Raw genomic sequence first — 20,413 nt, 5'->3', positions numbered from 1 at the left:
ATTTACATTTAGAAAGCCAAATGAACACCAGCACCAACTGAAAGGTTAGTGGTCTTAAGAAAAGCAGTCATGGATGATTGGATTTAAATGATATTCAGTGATAAATCCACATTGGCCAAGGACATGCTGGAACTTTTATCTGGTGCAATTCTAATTAAGACATTCACTCATAAGTTTGTATGATAGAGTGAAAGTGCACTCATTACCTCAAAAGCCAAAATTCATAGTGTGACAATGTTATAAACTTCATTCGAGCAACAAACGTTTAGTGATGAAGTCACTTGAAGGCATCTTTTGGACAATGCACGTTTTCAAAAATGCAGATGACATGGGAAGTAAACGATCCTGAATGGATTGAAAATTGTGGCAATTTATTGTTAAAAACCACTGAGAAATTTAACACAAGCCTGGAGAAATCCATACTTAATTCAGGCCATCATAAAAGCCCAAGGAAGAACAAAAGGGACTTAACTTTCCTACTTGGAATTCTGAAAAACAGTGAGCCATTTCACAAACCCAGAAAAAGCAGCCATTAGTCAAACCCTTTTTCAGCCATGAAACACCACTTAAGTGTAAAATGTTAAAACGTTTATTAGAATTCAAATGTACAAGGTTGCATAAACTTTGAATCATTCATCAACATTAAAGGTCACCTTTACTAAGACATGGCAGTGCAGGTAAAAAAAAAAAAATTTACCTGTAAAAACAATGATAAAAGTTGCAATAGTAAAAGCATGCATAAGTTACAATTTTTACAAGGCAGCACACAGTGCTTAAGTCTCTTGATCATAACACCACACACACTATGAGATCTGCTTGGCCAGGTCCTTGATCAAAGAGGACTTAAGCTGAGAAATTGAGGCAATTCTCATCTGTTTCTGACTGGAATACTTGTTCTTCACAGCCTGGAGGAGAAATCAAACTCTTCAGTGGGTCATATTAACATCTAGAAACTAAAAAGCTACAAGCCAAAATAGAGTAGGCCAACTTATTATCAGACTGAAGCCACTCACCAGGTGCTTTGAAAGCCCCTCATTGACCCTCACAACATTTTTGGCAATATGCTGCATCACAGGAACTAGCATCTCTTCTGTGTAACCCATATAATGCTGAAGAGTAGGGGTCTGTAAAGTGCCAGATGGAATGGTCAGATTTATAAAAAAATACAAATAAACTAGATCATGACTATCCAAGAACTTACCCAGTCACCACAGCTGAAGACCTTCAGGGTGAGGGCATAAGCTGCACTGGCCACCTGGGAGGGAGGAATGTGGACCATGTCATAGTCGACCATGGTAAGCTCCAGGAAGTACTTGGCCAACGTGTGATGCTCTGCAGTAACCTGCAAAACAAACCCTATTAGTATTAACACAATGTGAACATAACACCTCAGAAACAATGGGTAAACCAGCTTACGTCGCCAATTTTGGAGGCTCTCCTGAGGAACTGTAGGGGAAGAGGCCTTCCAAAACCAAAGTTAAGGACTCTCAGGATCTTCATCTCCATCTCCCGGATCTGACCAGTGGTATAGGCACGGTCGGTCACAAAGGCAAAGTCTGCAATCTCTGGTGGGTACATCTCTTCATACTTTGAGGCTATGAACATGGCTGTTACACCAACAAGCTGGAGCTGCTTCTTTGGAACTGGATTATCCTGATCAAGGGACAAGTGGAGGCTATTAAAACAACCTCAAAACCATGCAGTAAACCAAAACTGGAAAGGGACCCACCTGAAGGAAGCGGTCAATGATTGCAACAGTCATGTACATGGTCTCCTGAAGCAGCCTGAACTTAATTTGAACTTGCACAAGCCAGTCAATAAGAATGGCACGCATGTTTCCTGTGACTTCCTTTCCTTCCAGATATTTCGGCCTAACAGCTTGCTCGGTCTACAAGAGAAGCAAAAAAAGCTCACCTTTCCGTACATGTCAGCATTATAACAAACCAACAAAGCATATTTTCTGCAAACCTCAAGCTGACGGAGATACAAATAGATGTCCTTGACATATTCACTGCAAAGCATGGGATTATCATAATCATCAGCATCCACATCCTTGATATTAAGCAGAACATCAGAGAACGCCTGACACAGATCATCCGAAGCACAGCCAGAGGTCTCCATGGGAACAGGAGACGAAGGCTCAGACAAAATCTGCAATGGAAAGCTGAAGTGAATCTTTTTGTATTAAGGTGGCAGAATAGATACTTCAAGAAATCAGAATAGCAGCAACATCCAAACACTTCAGAGCCAGCACTAGGGGGCATTAACCTCTGCTGGTTAACACTAGAACTACAAGGCTGTCAGCAGGGAAACAGTTATTGTCATTCATTTATATTATATATATATATATATATATATATAAAAAGCTAGTCTGCATTGTAAAGATAGGCTAAGTCACATGACTAAAGCTCCCAGAAGTCAGCAAACATGGCAGCTGCTGGAACACTTTCAGGATTAAACCCACACAAGTTTGAACCAAAAACTGCATTAACACCTCCCAATGCTAGGAGACTTGGTAGAAGCTAGGCCATTTGAGACATGTCCAAGGCAAGCTACCCTTTTCTTGACTTGTAGTCATGGCATGTGGACAGCAGCTCCCATACTACTGACGTTATATTCTGGTGAACTGACCCTTTAAATGCGCGCATTTACTGCTCACCTGAACGTCATGCTTCACTTTAGGAGACTCCTTTTTGGGCTGTTGAACCACAGGCGCTTTCTCAGCGACAACCTCCGCGTTGGGTGCAGCCTTCACCTCCTGTTTCAAAAGGTTAGGTCATGGTTGAGACAAAGGCAGCGGAAGGCTGAATTGCCTGGAGAAGAGACGGCACTTACCTTCTTCCTCAAAGCCTGTCGTGTCTGCGGATTGTTGCCAATCTCCCCCAGCGCGGCCCGAGGTCTCAGTCCGGGCTTGGTCGCTACAGCTGCTTTTCCGGGCAGAGCATTCTGATTCTCGCTGCTGGCAAGGCGGGTATTCTACTCAAGACAAGAGGGTCACGGGTAAGTTTTGCATAACGAGTAGGGCAATTGGTTATGTGGAACATAAAAAGCGCTACATCTGTAGAAACATCGTTTGAATTCTAGGAAACACATTTAAAAACGTCACACGAGGACCAAAAGCACACGTACAAACGCAACACTAGTGTGAACTAAAGTTTGTCTGTAAAACGCAAGCGGTTTACGTGCTAACTTAACTATTATGCAGAACTTGCACAAAGCTTTTTGATAGAACATAGGTTAGGCCTACTGAATTAAAGACAAAGGTAAAACCCCACACTAACATAGTGCCGTGCAAGATAAGAAAATACAGGGTTTTCCCATATCAACTTAAAAATGACAAATAATTTGTTATTTAATATAAGACATTCACTTTGAGTTCCAGAAAATTAAAGGCATTTAAAAACAACTTACCCTTGTGACACGGAGAGCCATTATTTCAGGAGGATTATTGCTGTGACTCGATGAACAAACTGGTTGATTCTACTCAAGCGAGCTCGATGTAGCATTGCATTTCCTCTGTGGTTTAAATTGTCGCTCTTTCGAACGTGATTCGCTGGGTTCGAAAATCATTGAGCTCCGATTGGCTCAGTCGCACCTGATTTCAATGCGTTACTAGGACAACTGATGACCACGTGACGCCCAGGGGCGGGGATACCAGTCTATCGTGTTCTTTTGTAGTGTACTAGAGTTGCGTGCTTTCCACTGCCACCTTTTGCTGCGGAGCGTGTGTCTGCAACTATTTTTTACAATCTATGGTCTGCAACTGCGTAACCACAAAAACTGCGTTTGTGAAAACACATTTTCACAAACTTTGTCAACAACATTGCTCACATTGAGAAAACCCAACTTATGTTCCTCTTATGTTTCTAACAAGATGACACTTATTACTACCTCTTAAATATTATATTCAGAGTAATTATTAGTAAATACATAAATTATACAACTATTTACTACTACTGCTACTAAATCAATTTAATAATATAATTTGTACACACCTAAACAATTGCACATACCACACTAATGTTTTTACAGACTTATACCATCTAAATACATAAGCTAATACTATCTGTATTATCATCTAAATTTTCCTTCTTGCAATGATGAACCTTTCCTTGACATAAGTAGGCCTACTGCCCTTGCACATTAGACAGATAAACCTCAACTTAAAAAAAAAAACATTTCCCCAGTATCACCACCACAAAAAAATTCATTTTCCACGTGTTATAATTGTAAAGCGCACAACCTATTTTTATTTATTATCATTTGTATCAGTGGTTTGATACATTTATTTATTGTTTGATCCCACACTTCATGTTATTAGAAAAACTAAATAATTGTGATTTCATATGCCCTGCCAACCTACAAATAAGGACTAATGCCTTGCTTACAAAGACCTTGCCTGTTAATACTACATTATTAATTAATGAAATAAAAGGGGTATTATTAAAATATGGCTTTCGTGTGTTCACTTATTTATGTCACCATATTACAGTGAATAAATAATTCAATTTTATATGCATGTATGGTTGAAAAAACAACTGATTGCATCAATGGAAATGATTGGAATGTGACAAAAATGCAATATGAAATGTTTTATAGAGGATTAAAACCTCCCCCAAAAACAAACAAACAACATTTGTGTTCATAAAATAATATAATAAGTTATTGTTTCTAACTGTTAGGAACCATACAGAGTCTGTGGAAGCCATCATAAAATTCATTTTTATTAAAACATTTTTTAATAAAAAAATGAGGAGATTACAATTATACCTTAGATCCCTTTATTTCTTAATATTTAAATGTGTTAAAACAAGAGTTTACATGATACATGTGCCGTCTTTATAATATTTCATAGACTCCATCTGTTGGGTCATGGCTAAAACCTCATGGAATCCAGTGCTTAGGCCAGACATGTGCTGGAAGTAAGCCTCTTTTTCCAACTGTATAGTCAGGTTATTAACACCGGCATCCTTCAACACGGCAGACACCTGAGAAAAAATTCAGTATAAACAATACAAATTGGTCAGTAAGTTACTTATATATATATATAAAAAAAAAAATATATATATATATATATTTATATATATATATTATATCTATACACAAGATCTGACACCAGAAATGAAGTTTAAGTAATAAATAAATAAATAAAAATTACATCTAACTAAAGCTGCGTCCCAATTCAGAGGCTACATCCTTCGAAGGACACATTCAAAGGCAGATTGCGCCACAACGGCGCAACACAGGCTGTCCCAATTCAAAAGTGCCTTCAAATGCGGCCTCAAAATGCTTCATTTTCCGGGCAATGAAGGATAAAATAGATTGATCCTTCGCGGCCTCAGAATTCATTAAAGGGTTACTTCAGGATTTAGCATTAAGCTTTGTATTAGTAGAAAACCTGTAGTATTTTCGAATTACCATGCTTTCCACCCTCATATGACCCTGAGACAAGAGATTTATGTATTTTTTGTCTGGAAAAAATCCTCCGATGACGCAAAAATCGTCATTTTGCGTCATCGGAGGATTTTCTGGACAGAGGCTAAAGACTACAGCCAGTAGATGGCGTTGTTCCGCATGTTTTCAGCCCGCCCATACAGGGTGGGATCTCACTCACAGAATGTACACACAGTCAGCCGTCTTTCTTTGGAAGCTAAGCTAGCAAGCTCTTGTTCTGTGGAGAAAGCTGAATAGTAGGAGAAAGCTGAGTAAGTAACCATCCTCCTTTTCCCGGACTTGTCCGGCGGACGAGATCGTTCTAAATGTCCGGGATTCAGCTTTTGCTTTCTGCGGTCGCCATTCATTGTTTACATACATGCACACCTTTCAATCTAACTGAATTCATTCTGATTGGTGAATTTGAATGTAGTGTTTACATGAACGCTAAACAAGTGATGGTTGATGTGCGTTTTACCATTGCTAAGAAAAATTCCCGCTCCTCCGTGAGAGATGGGAGACCCGGCGCGTCTCAGTAATCTCGCCACCGGCCTCGCGCTGTTCTCCCGCGGCCGTCAGCCTCGTCCTGCTCGCCACAGTAAACATGATGAATGAGCCGAATCACGGACATTTTGGACGATCTCTAAATCCCTCGCAAACTCATCACGTAGGCTAGCTTTGTTGTTTTCAACAACTGCGCACTCTTACCGGTAGGCGTGGCCTCCTAAGGCAGCGAAGCAAGTGCATTCTGGGAGTTGTTGTCTTTCATCCACATAAGCCAAAAATACATTTTCTGGCTTTTCTCAGTCTAGAAAGCTCCAAATTAAAAAATTTCTTCACATTTCTTCTACTTAAATGACCTATTTTAAATACACATTCATCTTCCCAGAGGTGAAGTATCCCTTTAAGCACCGGTGATGACAGGATTTTTTTTAGATAAATTGCTGGATTGCACTTTTAAATGTAAGTATTGAATTTTAACTTACTTGAATATCTAATGATACAAATGTATTTTTTTTTTTTTTTTTACGGTTAAAAATGCTGACATCTTACTAAGATGCACTTTTATATAGTTTATACTAGGTGATGAAGGTCATCCTGCTCCTGCAGAGTTTAGCTCCAACTTGCTTCAACACACCTGCCTGGATGTTTCTAGCAATACAAATGAGTGAGCAAATTCGGACAGCCGTTGAGCGTACATCGGTTGTACACTCGTTATTGCAGTGCAATGTGGGATTGAATAAGTGCACTCAATAACATCCACTGTGGTTTCCTTCGCGGACTTTGAAGGTGTGGCCTTTGAAGTCCACGTCCTCCGAAGGATGCAGCCTCAATTTGGAACACAGCTTAAATGTCTAATCCTTAGGCAAAATGGTAATACAAGCCTTGGAAAGCCCAAACAAATTGCAGTAAATTTGTAAACAAGCCATTGTTCAAGATGTAGCATTCATACCTGTTGAATAACTCGCTGTTCTACTACATCAGACATGAGTTGGAGATGGATGGTTCCAGCAATGACACTGGCAGAATGTCTCCAGAAGTGTGGATCACGGTAGGATAAAACACCTTCTATTTTCTGAATCTTAGACAAACAAGGAAGCATTAAATTATATGCAATGTAAAGCATTCAATTGGTAATCCAAAAATTAAGCTACACTAACCAGACAAAAGTTTGGAATTACGATTTTTGAAAGATACTTTGGAAATAAGTCTATTATGCTCACCAAGTTTGCCTTTATTTAATCAAAAATACAGTAAAAACAGTAATATTGTGAAATATTACAATTTAAAAGAACAGTTTCTATTTTAATATATTTGAAAACTTTGAAAATGAAAATGTGATGGTAAAGCTTAATTTTCAGCAGCCATTACTCCAGCCTTCTGTGTCGCATGATTCTTTAGAAATCATCTTAACTGTTCCAAACATATGACCGGCAATGCATATATTTTTTCTATTCATACCTTTTCAAGCGCAAAGTTAAGCTCCTTGTCATTTTCAGGTGGCGTTCTCAGGAGAAGAACCTCACAGGCGTCTTTTAACAAAGGAATAACACTGAGAAAAATCAGTGTGGCAATGAAGAGGGAACAAATGGGATCTGCGATCAGCCATCCAAACTGTTTAATGAGAAGGGTGGATATAATCACACCGACACTGCCCAGTGTGTCAGCAAGCACATGTAGAAACACTCCTGCAAACAGGATAAGGAAATGTCATCTTCAAAAGGTTGAAAAACATCAGGATTGATATATGATGATAAACTTTTCATTTCTGGATTAACTAACCTTGCCATGTCTATAATAAAAACAAATAATACTCATAACAGAGTACAGACCCACCTCGCATATTAGCATTCATTCCCCCTCCAGCAGACCCGTGGGAATGCCCGTGGCCGTGAGAGTGACCGTGTCCTCCATGACTGTGTCCATGTCCTCCATGGCTGTGTTCTGCATTGCCGTGCCCGTGCCCATGGTGCGAGTGGCCGTGCTCATGCCCAGAGCAGCTACCTTTGGAGGCCCCATGGGAGTGTGCATGACTGAAGGCACAGATGCCCACCAGATTAACAAGCAGTCCACCAACCGACACTGGCTTTAAGGAACAAATGGATCAAGGACAAGCATGAGCATGAGGTGACAGGATTCATGTGTGAAACTTTGCATAACTTTAATTCAAGATACCAACTTGGCAATAGCTTTGTCAATCCTGACAACAATGCCTTGAAGGTTAGCTGTACATACCGTTAGCATATCTGTGTTGATGTTTGGTGGATCGATGACTCTGGTGACTGACTCCACAAACACAAAAAAAGCTATGACCATGAGAAACAGGCCATTGATAAATCCAGAGAGGATCTCCACACGACCGTACCTGAAAAGAGAAAAGTCACACTGTTAACAGCACCAAAAATTACAAAACACAATTCCGTTATGTCCAGTAATCAGGGTTCCTAGACTTCACACACCAATGAGTTCCCATGTATTTTCCATCAATCATTTTTAAAAATAACTTTTGATTTAGAATGATTTGTTAATGAATCAATCAGACATGTTTTGTGAACCAGTTTGATCAATTCATTATAAAGAACAGAATCAATACAACAACACACATGGTTTACAGGTTAAACACAGCCATAACTCCATAAATGATACTAGAAACACAATTTATGATATAGGACCAAACTTTCAATTTAAAGGGATAGTTCGACTTTTAAGCAAAAATGAAAATTCTGTCATTAATTACCCCATTAATTACCTCATTGGGTCTCGCACGTCAAGTGAACATGCTTCAGCTTCCGTTTACCATGACTGATGTGTGAGTTGATGAATGTTTATATGTGAATAAAAGCCTAAATTGAATCTGTTCATCATATAAATGTCTCTTCAGAAATGTTTTAACTAAACTGCTCAATTCATACAATAGTTTAACAATCTCTTTATGAACTTTTTGAAGCGTCAAAGTGCTATTTGCGTAGCTGTCTATGGAGGGACAGAAAGCTCTCAGATTTCATCAAAAAGATCTTAATTTCTATTCCGAAATTCAGTATGGAGCTGATTTATTATTTAAACCCCTTTTTTACTTATAAATTCGTTTTATGCACCATTCTATAGTTGTTGTTGGAAAAAATATATGAGCTGTTAATAAATAAAATGACACAAAAAAATAAAAATAAAAATAAAAATCAATAGTATAAACTTTGACTGTCAACTAGTCTCTCCCCTGTGAAGGCCTCCATCCCTTCACCTCTGTACAGATAAAACATTGTCGGGATAATTCCGGTTCACGTGGCTACACGGAAGCGATAAATAATTCTTTATTATACATTTTTAAGGCCAGACAAGTAGTTTGTTGAGGGTTGGTTTGTAAAGAAGGACTACACGCCTGCGCACATATATATTGAAACGCGCATACCTATAGACTAAACACGTGATGCGCATGTGCACGGCGTCAGCGTTTTCGCGGGTTTGCGTAGAGATAACCTTTTTTTTCAAAAAAAATTCAAGGCTTGCACCTTGGAATCTATTTCCTGGGTTTGCGTTCTCAAGCCACCAGGCACTGTTTTGTGCGAATGAGTGTTTTCTGTTAGAATGGTGTCGTGTAAGCGGCCCCTAAGTTAATAACTAATGATCTTCTTTACAACAGAAGTGAATCAATCAATCTAAAACTAACTTTAGCTGGACAATAACTTTATTCTAGAGCTGCTATAAAGCCAAAACAATCTCTGTTACTGTAACTTCCTATTATCATTGTAAAACTGCTTTGAAACAATCTATATTGTTAAAAGCGCTATATAAATGGTGACTTGACTTGACTTGATTATGAGATTAAATCTCAACATAACTAATATATTGTACACTTAGGCGAATAATTCTCAAAATAATTCATATATCATACACTACAGTTAAGTGCAATCTACTGTGATGTCACAATCAAGTTGAATTGTGGGATATTGAGCTGCTTGAAGTGTACATCAGCATAGCTTCGGAGTGAAGCTGTGTCAAAATTTGAGGGGACAAGGGTCTGTCCATAAACTTACCTCGTCCACTTCACGAAGTGGAACACACTTCAAAATGGTGACGGGGATTACCTCGAGGGGAAGTGCTTAGGGAAGTTTGCGAGTGCGTGTCTAAAAGCCTTGGTGTGTCCCAGGCTTAAAAGCTGGAATACACTACATGATTCTACAGTAGTTTCCAAGAGTCATAGTGAGTCTGCAGATTTTGCGCAGTAAGAAAAATCGTGTAGTGTATTATGAGCACAGATTTATTTAGCTTCAGACTATGATTCCATCCAGTCGGAGAAAATCAGGCATGTTTGATATTTTTGCCACTTTTAAAACAAATGTGTCTCCTAGCAATGAAGCGCATGTTTTTGCGTGACATGGTTGTGTTTGGAACAACTTGAAAGTCTGGTACTGTCATCCTCAGTTGTTTAGTTTTTTCCTTGTTTCAGCTTGGGACAAATTTATAACTATAACCGTCTACTACAGTATCGCATCAGGCAGTGCATTGTAGTCTCCCTGAGGAAAAATTGGATTCATTTATTGCTATAGGAGAGGAAGAATTTTGCAAACTCGTTAATTCATCTAAATCGACAACATGTCTGTTAGACCCTATTCCGACTAAGCTACTGAAAGAGATGCTTCCAGAGGTCATCATAGATCCTCTTCTTAATATCATTAATTCGTCTTTGTCTCTAGGATACGTACCAAAAAACTTTAAGCTGGATATGATTAAACCGCTTGTTAAAAAAACGCAACTTGATCCTACAGAATTAGTCAATTACAGGCCGATCTCGAATCTACCTTTTCTGTCAAAGATATTAGAAAAAGCAGTATCCTCACAACTGTGTTCCTTTCTTGAAAGAAATTATATCTGCGAGGATTTTCAGTTCGGATTTAGACCGAACCATAGTACCGAGACAGCTCTCGTTCGAGTCACAAATGATTTGCTCTTATCATCCGATCGTGGTTGTATCTCTCTATTAGTGTTACTTGATCTTAGTGCTGCATTTGACACCATTGACCACAACATTCTTTTAAATAGACTAGAAAACTATGTTGACATTAGTGGAATTGCACTAGCATGGTTTAAATCATACTTATCTGACCGTTATCAGTTTGTAGCAGTAAATGAAGAGATGTCTCATCGATCACAAGTTCAGTATGGCGTACCACAAGGCTCAGTACTAGGACCGTTGCTGTTCACTCTGTACATGCTACCATTAGGAGATATCATTAGGAAACATGGAATTAGCTTTCACTGTTATGCCGACGATACGCAGCTGTATATTTCTTCAAAACTTAACGAAACTTACCAATTCACAAAATTAACGGAATGCATAGCTGATATAAAAAATTGGATGACTCGTAATTTCCTACTACTAAATTCTGAAAAAACTGAGATTCTAATTATTGGACAAAAAACTTCCTCACGTAATAACCTAGAATACTGTCTAACACTTGATGGCTGCTCTATTAAGTCTTCATTGTCGGTTAGGAACCTGGGTGTGCTCTTTGATACCAATCTTTCATTTGAAAGTCACGTGTCTAGTATCTGTAAAACTGCATTTTTCCATCTTAAAAATATATCTAAATTACGCCATACGCTCTCATTGACAAATGCGGAACAATTAGTTCATGCGTTTATGACCTCAAGGCTAGATTATTGTAATGCTCTACTGGGTGGTTGCCCTGCACGCTTAATAAACAAACTACAGCTAGTTCAAAATGCAGCAGCTCGAGTTCTTACCAGAACCAGGAAGTATGACCATATTAGCCCAGTTCTGTCAACACTGCATTGGCTGCCTATTAAACATCGTATACATTTTATAATATTGCTGATTACTTACAAAGCACTAAATGGTTTAGCTCCCCAGTGCTTGAGCGAGCTCTTAACGCATTATAGTCCTTCACGTCTATTGCGATCTCAAAATTCTGGTCAAGTCAAAATTATAGATTTCTATAATTCAATGTTAGGCTGCATAGATTAGGTCAGCCGGAACCGGGAACACTTCCCATAAATCCTGATGTACTTGTTACATCATAAGAAGAATGGCATCTACGCTAATTTTAGTGTCTTTGTTTATCCCGAGGTTTTCCCGCAGCCTGCCGGATCCAGGCCGTATCCAGATCTGACGAAGGACCTTCGCCTGGACCCGATGACAACGCAGTGCTGAAGTGCCAACTAGTCTCTCCCTATGGAGGATCCCTTTTCCACTGTAGTGTTTTAGCGCAGCGCGTCTGTGTTGCACGTCACCACGTAGGCTCACTATTGGCCGACGCTTGTCATGTGTGTGATGCGTGTGACGTACAACACAGACGCCCTGCGCTAAAACACTACGTAAAAAGACTCGAGGCCCAGAGAGAAGGAAATGAATAGTGGAATAAAGTCGTTATTTTTTGGGGGTTTTGCGCACAAAAAGTATTCTCGTCGCTTGATAAACTTTTGGATTGAGCCACTGTAGTCACTTGGTCTATATTAACTATCTATTTAATCACATTTTTGCGCCAGCAAGTTTCATTCCCTTAGAAGCCTATGGAGGAGTGAGACTGCTCTCAGATTTAATCAAAAATATCTTAATTTGTGTTCCGAAGATGAACTAAGGTCTTACGGGGTTGGAACAACATGAGGGTGAGTAATTACTGACAGAGTTTTCATTTTTGGGTGGACTAACCCTTTAAGAAAAAAAAAAAAATTTCAGAGTATTTTATCGTCCACAAGACAAATCAGTCTGCTCGCTTACAAATGTATAACGTGAATTCATTTCACAAATAAGTTATCCTAAAATTAGCAAGCAGCACTACCTTACCCATAGGAATATATCCTTGTTGCTTTCCATCTGGTCATGAGGGCGGCAAACAACCCCAGGACCAAAGCCGAGCAGTCAAACAGCATGTGGAAGCCATCAGAGATCAGCCCCAGACTGTTGGTCCACACACCATAGAAGAGCTCCACAAATGTGAAGGCCTGAACAAAGATCAACACAACACAACTCTCAATATACTGTTGAAGTAGATAGGTCATTGTTCAAAGTATAGGCACATTATATAAGATAGGGAGGGGAATCAATTATATTTCGTTGCCACAAAGCTCTAAAGCTTATGAACATTTGAATCATACAATCCTTTTCTGTAATTCTGACAAGAAACAACAAACATTTTAAGCAATTAACAATAAAGCACTTAAACTGAGCATCTTCTACACTTCATGACCAAAATATAGTAAACACACGAGTTGAAGTGGCCATCCAACAGAGGCTAATGTACCAGATTGAGACAGAGGAAGTAGAAGATCTGCCGTGAGTCATATTCCTCCAGGATCTGTTTGAGTGAGTCTTTGATGAAGCGAGGCAGAGACTGGGACGTGTGCTGAAGCGCATCACCCATGAAGTTATAAAGAGGAGTTCCTTCAGGGGAATAACCCACCAGTGTTCCCTTCTGACCTTTTGAAGAAGGGGCTGACAGTATGCTATCAGCTGAAAACATCAAATGGTACATTCAATAAGGACAAAGTAAAATGTGGTACTTTCAATGAGTTTTACATCTACACCTTTTTGTTGATGTATTTACAACACTATGATGATCATTTGTACTTCTTCCACTTTTTTTTTAATGAGATCTACACCCTATCGTACACTTGACATTTACATATCAGATTGGTTCTGTGGTAGGGGAATATATAAATCTTTCAAATACATTCTTTGCATTAAATCTTCTATGAGAGATATTAACTTACCCATGATGAAGAAGCAGGCGCTGACCAGCACTCCACCAGACAGCACATGCTCAGTGCTACTCTGCTGGTTGTTTCCTGGCTTACTTATCACTCTGAGCTGGTCGGTTAGCGGGTGGGTCCAGAAGTTTGCCAGCACCAGGCCACTGAGGAACAGGAAGATGGAGCCATATCGAGCACAGCGTGAGGTTTCCAGCTTTGCGGTGCAGATGGACTCGACGTAAAAGTCCAGAATCATCACAGAGAAGATGATCATGGCAAATGGCAAGATGAGGCCAGACCAGGATTCCACCTTACTCTGAGGATTTCCATTTAAAAAAAGGAGCTTTCATTAGTGTCTGTAAGAACTTTCTGTATTGTTTTAAGTGTTTATGACAAGGCTAATCTGAAGATGGTGCACTGTTTTTGTTTTAATCATTTTACACTGACTGTACTCTTAATCCTAACTGATTCCCAATGACAATGACAAAATAAACTTAACTGATAAAACACATTTAGAATCTGTAGTCTTTCTCGTCTGGGAAAAGGGACCAAAATAATGTCTCATGGACAAAAATGGCCATAACGTTTTAAGATTTTATTCATTTACATGACTTTTCAAAGTCTAGAAATCACACTTTTAAAGTTAGGCTACCTCATATATCCAGGTTTTCCAATGGAACCCGGGTTGTTTAAAGGAAACAAACAGTTCTTGAATGTATGAACTAAAATAAGAAATATTTTAGCTTATTTAAAATTATTTCAAGTCATTTTGAGGCCCCCTTTGAAAGTTTGCTGATCCCCTCTACTGGGCCTGGACCCCTGGTTAAGCAGAAAACAAAACTTCTGCTGGTTGTTACCTCAGTGGTTGCAGACAACACTATGACCCAGGGCAGCAGAACTACAGCCGACACAAGGTTAGATAAAGCATATAGGCGTTTTGCGCCCCCAATCTCCACTGATAATTTTCTAGATGCTGTGTTGAAAGCCACCTTCAGGCACAGAGCTAGAACCAGCAGAACCACTCCACCCTGCTCAGAAAATGAGAGTTAATCACCATGATATCACTGTTCCTTCATCGGAGTCAGTACTCAAAACACTCTTAAAAAACTTATTTTTTTTAAATGATCAAAAACACACCTTGTGGTCCGCCACACCTAAAAAGGCAATGCCTGTGTACAACGCATGGGTGAGAGCACTGTCATGGTGCCCCTCAGCTATAAGAGTGTTAAGGAGCATACAGTTGTAGATAAAACCAAAAAGTAAACATTTCCAAATACACATTCATGATGATATTGTGAATGATTAATCTGTAAATGTCATTCTAAAGAATAAAATGTTTATCCAGCTCTGAGTTTGAAATAACTTTCCGTTTAGTCGGACAACAGTTGTTGTTGTTTTTTGCCATTTTGCCTGCAAGCCGGTGTCATTAAAGAGGTAGAAATGACAGATTTCACCTGGATTTAATAACAGTGTACACATTTCTGCTACAGTTGTAAGGATACGGTGCTCTGCCATCTTTGCCATGAGGTCATCATTATCAAAGAGCAAAAGGCAGATCACAGCAATTATGAATAAAGCAGCACCCCTTGTCTATAAAAAAAAAAAGAGCACATGGAAATGTGTCAGCTGGTAAATATGGTTCATTCTGAGATACGGTTATGCTACATTTCTGACCTTAGAAGGTCCCCCTCCAGAGCTGGTAAAGAGAACACTGAGGAGAGAAATCACCACCACATCACTGTGCTCAAACAGCAAAAGGGTCCTGAAAGAAATCACTTAAGTTTAGGCCAAATGCTTGATAAATAACAGAACAAAAATAATGAAACACGTTTATTTTCGATCCAGCCCAAAGACATACCTGAGTGGCCCACAGAGTGTCAACCCAAAGAAACCCAACAGGGAAATGACACAGCTCATGACAGAATGCTTGAGTATTTTTATCCACTGAAATTAGAAGTTAGACAGATGAAATCAGGCTGCCATGTTCAAAATAGGTCCACATGAAATGGCATTTGCAATCCATCTTACATCCATAACATATAGCCTACAGAATGAGCATTTAATGCTATTATTGCTGTAACTTTTAATGCATCAACATTAACCAATATTAAATTTGGCAAGTGGCTAACAGTTGACTTTCTACTAAATATGTGCATTGATTAATGTTTAAGTGAATAAAAGCCTAAACTGAATCTGTTCATCACAACAATCGTGTCCAGATTTGGATTAAACCACTTATTTGGATCACTTTAACAATATTTGTATGAATGTTTTAATGTGTTGAATGTTCTGGTTCCATGGACTTTCAAAGGATGGATTAAAAGGATGAGAGAATATTAAAAATGCTTATGCATTTCAAAGATAAACAAAGGGCTTTGGCAAGTTTATATGATAAACTAATCCTTCAAGTGGTAAGAGTTTAAAAACTGATGAATTGAACAGGTAAACTAGAATTAAAATAACTTTGTACCTGTCTCTTGGGGATCATTTTTCCAGATGAGAATGGCTTTTGAAAGAAAACCAATATCATTGCACACCTATGCAGAAAAGAAAAGGTATTTATATGATCAGAAATAATGAAAATAAACAATCATGATACTTGTATTCTTTAATATGTACATGTGTGATGTCACTACTTACCCCATTTTTAAAATAAAGAGAAACTGTACAATATGCACAACTTTGAGGAGATCATATGACTCAAATATCCCAAAAGCCTTCAGCAGCTTGGTAAAGTAGAGTAATACTATGTACCGGGTCAGTCTGAAAAAAGAAAAGAAAAAAAAAAAGTAGAAAAGTAGATAAATAAAGCTGAGATATTCTTACAATGGTATTACCATAAAATACCATGGAAAACATTGCAATGCTATAGGTTTTGGACACTATCATGGTAATACCAAAGTATTCTCTGAATGTGGTGAACATAAAATACAGATACCTTTCAAAAGGTATTGTAGTGATACTATGGTAGAGTGTCAGGATGCATCACATAGTAATATTATGGTACTTATATGTATGGTACAAGTATGGTGCTACAACATACAATGGTATTTATTGGTATTTCATTTCCAACAAGAATAATAAGATACTTTTCTGTAAGTCATTCAAGACGGTCCACCACTATCATCAGCACTTACAAAAAAGTATGTTTATCTTTAAACATGCTACCGTGGTAAAACCAGCGTCACCACCTCATAATATCAGTGTAACGTGGTACTGCCATAGAACTGTTAGAGTATTATTTTAGTGTAATATTTAGACACTTGTTTTACCTGGCATCTGGAACCTCAACTCGCCCCAGCTTCCCACTGGAGATGACATTACTGCTGTATTTTTCATCCATACTTCTACTGCTGTGTGTTTATGATCTTAGATCTTTCACTGTTTATCTAAGAGCTCATCTTTGAGAAACAAAAGCTGTTATGTGTCTAACTGCGTTAGCCTGTTTAAGTTAGACAGTTGAAACCGAAAATAAGAGCACAATTCAGGGCCCTTTGGTGCTGAAATCGCTCATGAAGTGGTAATCCACAACAGTGAACTCAAAACAGTGAATAAAAACCGTTGATTTTCGAAATACATACTGAATGATAAATCTATTTTCACTAGCTAGCAGCTACATTATGAACTGATGTGGTGGTTGAAGTGACGTGAACATTTCCTCATATGGCTACAATCTATGAAGCCTTTCAAAATAAAAGTCATGTATCTCCGAGAAAAAAACATTTACATGAAATATATCCTGCTAATTATGTCATTTCTTAAAACAAAAGGTACAATTTTATTGCTAATTGTGATATATGTAAAAGGAAACTTTAAAGAGATAACTATAAGTCCTCTGATTTAAACATTTTACGTTGACTTTTCAATAGCTTTGAAATTCGGTTGTAACGTCATGATCCATGTGAAAAAATGGTAAAAAACAGGTCATTCCTGGGATTCGGTGCCTCTTGTGTCCCCACTCAGTAAAGCTCATGTCATGATGATCGTATTAAAATGCCTTAAAATGCTGGACAATATTTTAAACCGGTCTTAACACCATTTGAGTTCATTAAAAGTTCATTTAAAAAAAAAAAAAAAAAAAGAGAGAGAGAGAGAGAGAGAGAGAGAGAGAGAGAGAGAGAGAGAGAGAGAGAGAGAGAGAGTCTGAGAGAGACATTTTACAGCATTTTGAACCAACATGTAGGCATATCACCATTTTGCCTATGTCCCCATCCCAATTTCGCGATAAATACACTTACCATTGGGGATTTTTTCCGTGTTTTTTTTTTTTTAAGCATATCAGTAAATATTCTATCTAATGTATGTATTCTTTTCAATAATTACATTTATTTTAGTAATTATAATCAAGGTTTTTAGCTTGTCCCTCAATTTAATTTTGACCACTTTCCCTTTAAATGAAAGTTCATCACATCATAAAAAAGAAAAGAAAAACATCACATCATAAAACTGCCATCACTTCTTTGGAGGGAAACCAACTTTTGAAACTTATTTTAATTGTCTATTTTTCTATTTCATCTGTCAAATTTGATTAGGTCAACCTAGTACATCCACCCTATTAAGGGAATGTTTTTTTAAAAAGTTAGTAGAAAAATCATAGTTTTAAAATTACAATTTTAAAGACCATGTAATCACTGAGTGTGATAGTGATTGTAAAAGTAATTCATGTTTAAAGTTGAAAAAGTGGTGTATTTAAATTTCTTTGGGAATGTTTACATTATTGTTTCCCATCTAAATCCAGTTCAAACTAATATAACTGGTTGTATGTGAGACATAGGAAATCATCCATCCATCCATCCATCCATTCTTTAACACTTGTCCATTCTGTTATCACTTTGTCCATATAAGCATTGTTTTTTTTTTTTTTTTTTTTTACACTAATTTCATAAAATCAGCAACATTCTAATAATTCAGTGAAAATGAAATTATGAGTAGTTTAAAAAGTAAACTACTAAGTAAACAAAATGCCTTTTAGGCATTTGTACCTGAAAATGAAAAATGTAAAATGATGTGTTTGTGAGAAAGTATTCATTCACAATATTCATATTTTCTGAAAATGTATTAACTGATATGCTTTTAAAGGGACAAAGGTACATGAGTTTCACTAAGATAATTTACACAGTGCCCATATATTAGAATAACCCTAGAATGTCCCTAATAGCATATCTGATCTCCCATTTCATTTATTTTATGGTTACATTTATTTACTCAAGGTTGACCAAAAATTTTTTCAAATGTTTTACATTCCCCTATCATGACTACACAACATTTTATTTTAAAAACTGAGTTTAATTTTCTACATTTCATGATGGCCAAAAGGCCATCCGACACGCTTTGATCGACACGCGAAGAGGACCAGCGGACTAGTAAAACCTTGATTAGTCCAGGTGTGTATAATTGGGGTTGGAGCTAAACTCTGCAGGACAACGGCCCTCCATTAGCTGGATTGGTCACCCCTGCCATAACCCTATGCCTAAACCCGATTAGGTCAAACTCCTCCACTCATCCACAGAGGTGGAGCTCCAAGTAGAATGACATGTTGTCATCTCGAAATTATGGGATGTGTTCGACTTGAAGTGGTACTGCATAGACCGATCGGTGTATGACATTATAGAACCGCAAGAGCGATTAGAGAGCAGACGGCTCTGTATACTTTTGAATTGCTCTCGTGGTACTTTGATGTCAGACACCGATAGGCCTGCACAACGCGGTTAATAAACAGAATTGCATGCGTCTTGAGGAAAAACATTGTAGCTATTTCTCTCTGTTTATGTACATGACGAGTCACGCAGGTACTAGGGCTACTAGTAAAATAGTTTTAGTATTTTAAATAGTGAATAGGCTACTCTAAAATAGTCTGAATATCCCGAGTGATTCAGGATAAAACAAAAACACAGTTCAGAAGATTCATGATATCCTTATAAAATTTTGTACATTTTGAAAAAAAAAAAAAGTTACATAGTGTACCTTTAACATATTTATTTTTATTGCTACAAGGTGAATCGTGTGTTAGTGATTTAGAACAGGCTACAGATGGAGGCCATGACGTCAGAAAGATGTTGTGTAAAGTGCCATGACCTTTCTCATTGCTGCTGTCCTGCTCATATATCTTCATAATGTGCTCAGCAGAAATGCTCAATTGAATAGACTGTATACCTTTAATGTCTGCAATTGTCACCTGATTCTATTTGCCATGAGCAGTGGCCTTTTAGAGTATGGCTTGAGGTAACGGTACAGTTTAGAGACGTGCTATTTTCTTTATCTTAAATAACTTGCATGTAAATGCACTTTATACACTGAAAAAGACTTAAGGTTATTGTTCCACAGTTCACTTTTATTTGAGATACAGTGGAATAACATGATTCATTGTAATAGTTGGATCAGGGGTGATTAAACTGTCTGTTTTCTTTCCATTTCTTTCGATATCTTAATGCTAGTATTGCTGTTGGTGCATATAGGCCTTGATTTTTCTAATAGCAGACAGATTTGTGGTAGTCTGTGAGTTATCAAAGAACATTTTAAATTAGATTATTTATATTTTTTTAAATCTCCTCAAAATGGGCTTATGTAACCATTTTCAAAACACAACCTCTAGATGGCAGTATGGTGCAAACATGGTCTCAAGAGAACCACGTGTCAATCTATTAAGTACTTGAGGCCACCATGAGGTACAATCTTGAAGTTAAAATGTATTCTATAGATTATAATACAAGGAATGGAGTAGATACATTCACACATCATGTTACACTTTCATGTACGCAGAGACTCTAGTTTT

General features: G+C 37.9%; 2 protein-coding genes and 1 long non-coding RNA gene across 3 annotated transcripts; 1 reads left to right on the top strand and 2 right to left on the bottom strand.

The window, feature by feature from the left end:
* Positions 1-573: 573 nt before the first annotated feature.
* ccnb1 (cyclin B1) lies at positions 574-3,606 on the bottom strand. Its single transcript, XM_084414470.1, has 9 exons — positions 3,412-3,606; positions 2,836-2,976; positions 2,660-2,758; positions 1,969-2,151; positions 1,730-1,888; positions 1,417-1,653; positions 1,202-1,342; positions 1,014-1,124; positions 574-905 (listed from the first exon to the last, which is right to left on the bottom strand). Exons 1-9 carry the CDS (start codon positions 3,430-3,432, stop codon positions 804-806), a joined length of 1,194 nt encoding a protein of 397 aa, XP_084270596.1. The 5' UTR covers positions 3,433-3,606; the 3' UTR covers positions 574-803.
* LOC311293909 lies at positions 2,862-6,607 on the top strand. The gene is made up of 3 exons (XR_014627974.1): positions 2,862-3,000; positions 6,323-6,396; positions 6,507-6,607. It is a non-coding gene; the product is annotated as an uncharacterized lncRNA (long non-coding RNA).
* Positions 4,704-17,319, bottom strand: slc30a5 (solute carrier family 30 member 5). Its single transcript, XM_084414469.1, has 16 exons — positions 16,914-17,319; positions 16,282-16,404; positions 16,112-16,178; positions 15,500-15,585; positions 15,316-15,403; positions 15,144-15,231; positions 14,779-14,855; positions 14,499-14,669; positions 13,663-13,957; positions 13,194-13,402; positions 12,737-12,894; positions 8,170-8,299; positions 7,771-8,020; positions 7,396-7,622; positions 6,887-7,015; positions 4,704-4,988 (listed from the first exon to the last, which is right to left on the bottom strand). Exons 1-16 carry the CDS (start codon positions 16,982-16,984, stop codon positions 4,818-4,820), a joined length of 2,340 nt encoding a protein of 779 aa, XP_084270595.1. The 5' UTR covers positions 16,985-17,319; the 3' UTR covers positions 4,704-4,817.
* Between the last annotated feature and the right edge of the window lie 3,094 nt (positions 17,320-20,413).

Source organism: Rutilus rutilus (assembly GCF_951802725.1).
Source record: "Rutilus rutilus genome assembly, chromosome: 7".
In the NCBI taxonomy this organism is placed as follows: domain Eukaryota; kingdom Metazoa; phylum Chordata; class Actinopteri; order Cypriniformes; family Leuciscidae; genus Rutilus; species Rutilus rutilus.
Note: the sequence above shows the minus strand (reverse complement) of the source record. Positions and strands in the feature narration are given on the sequence as shown.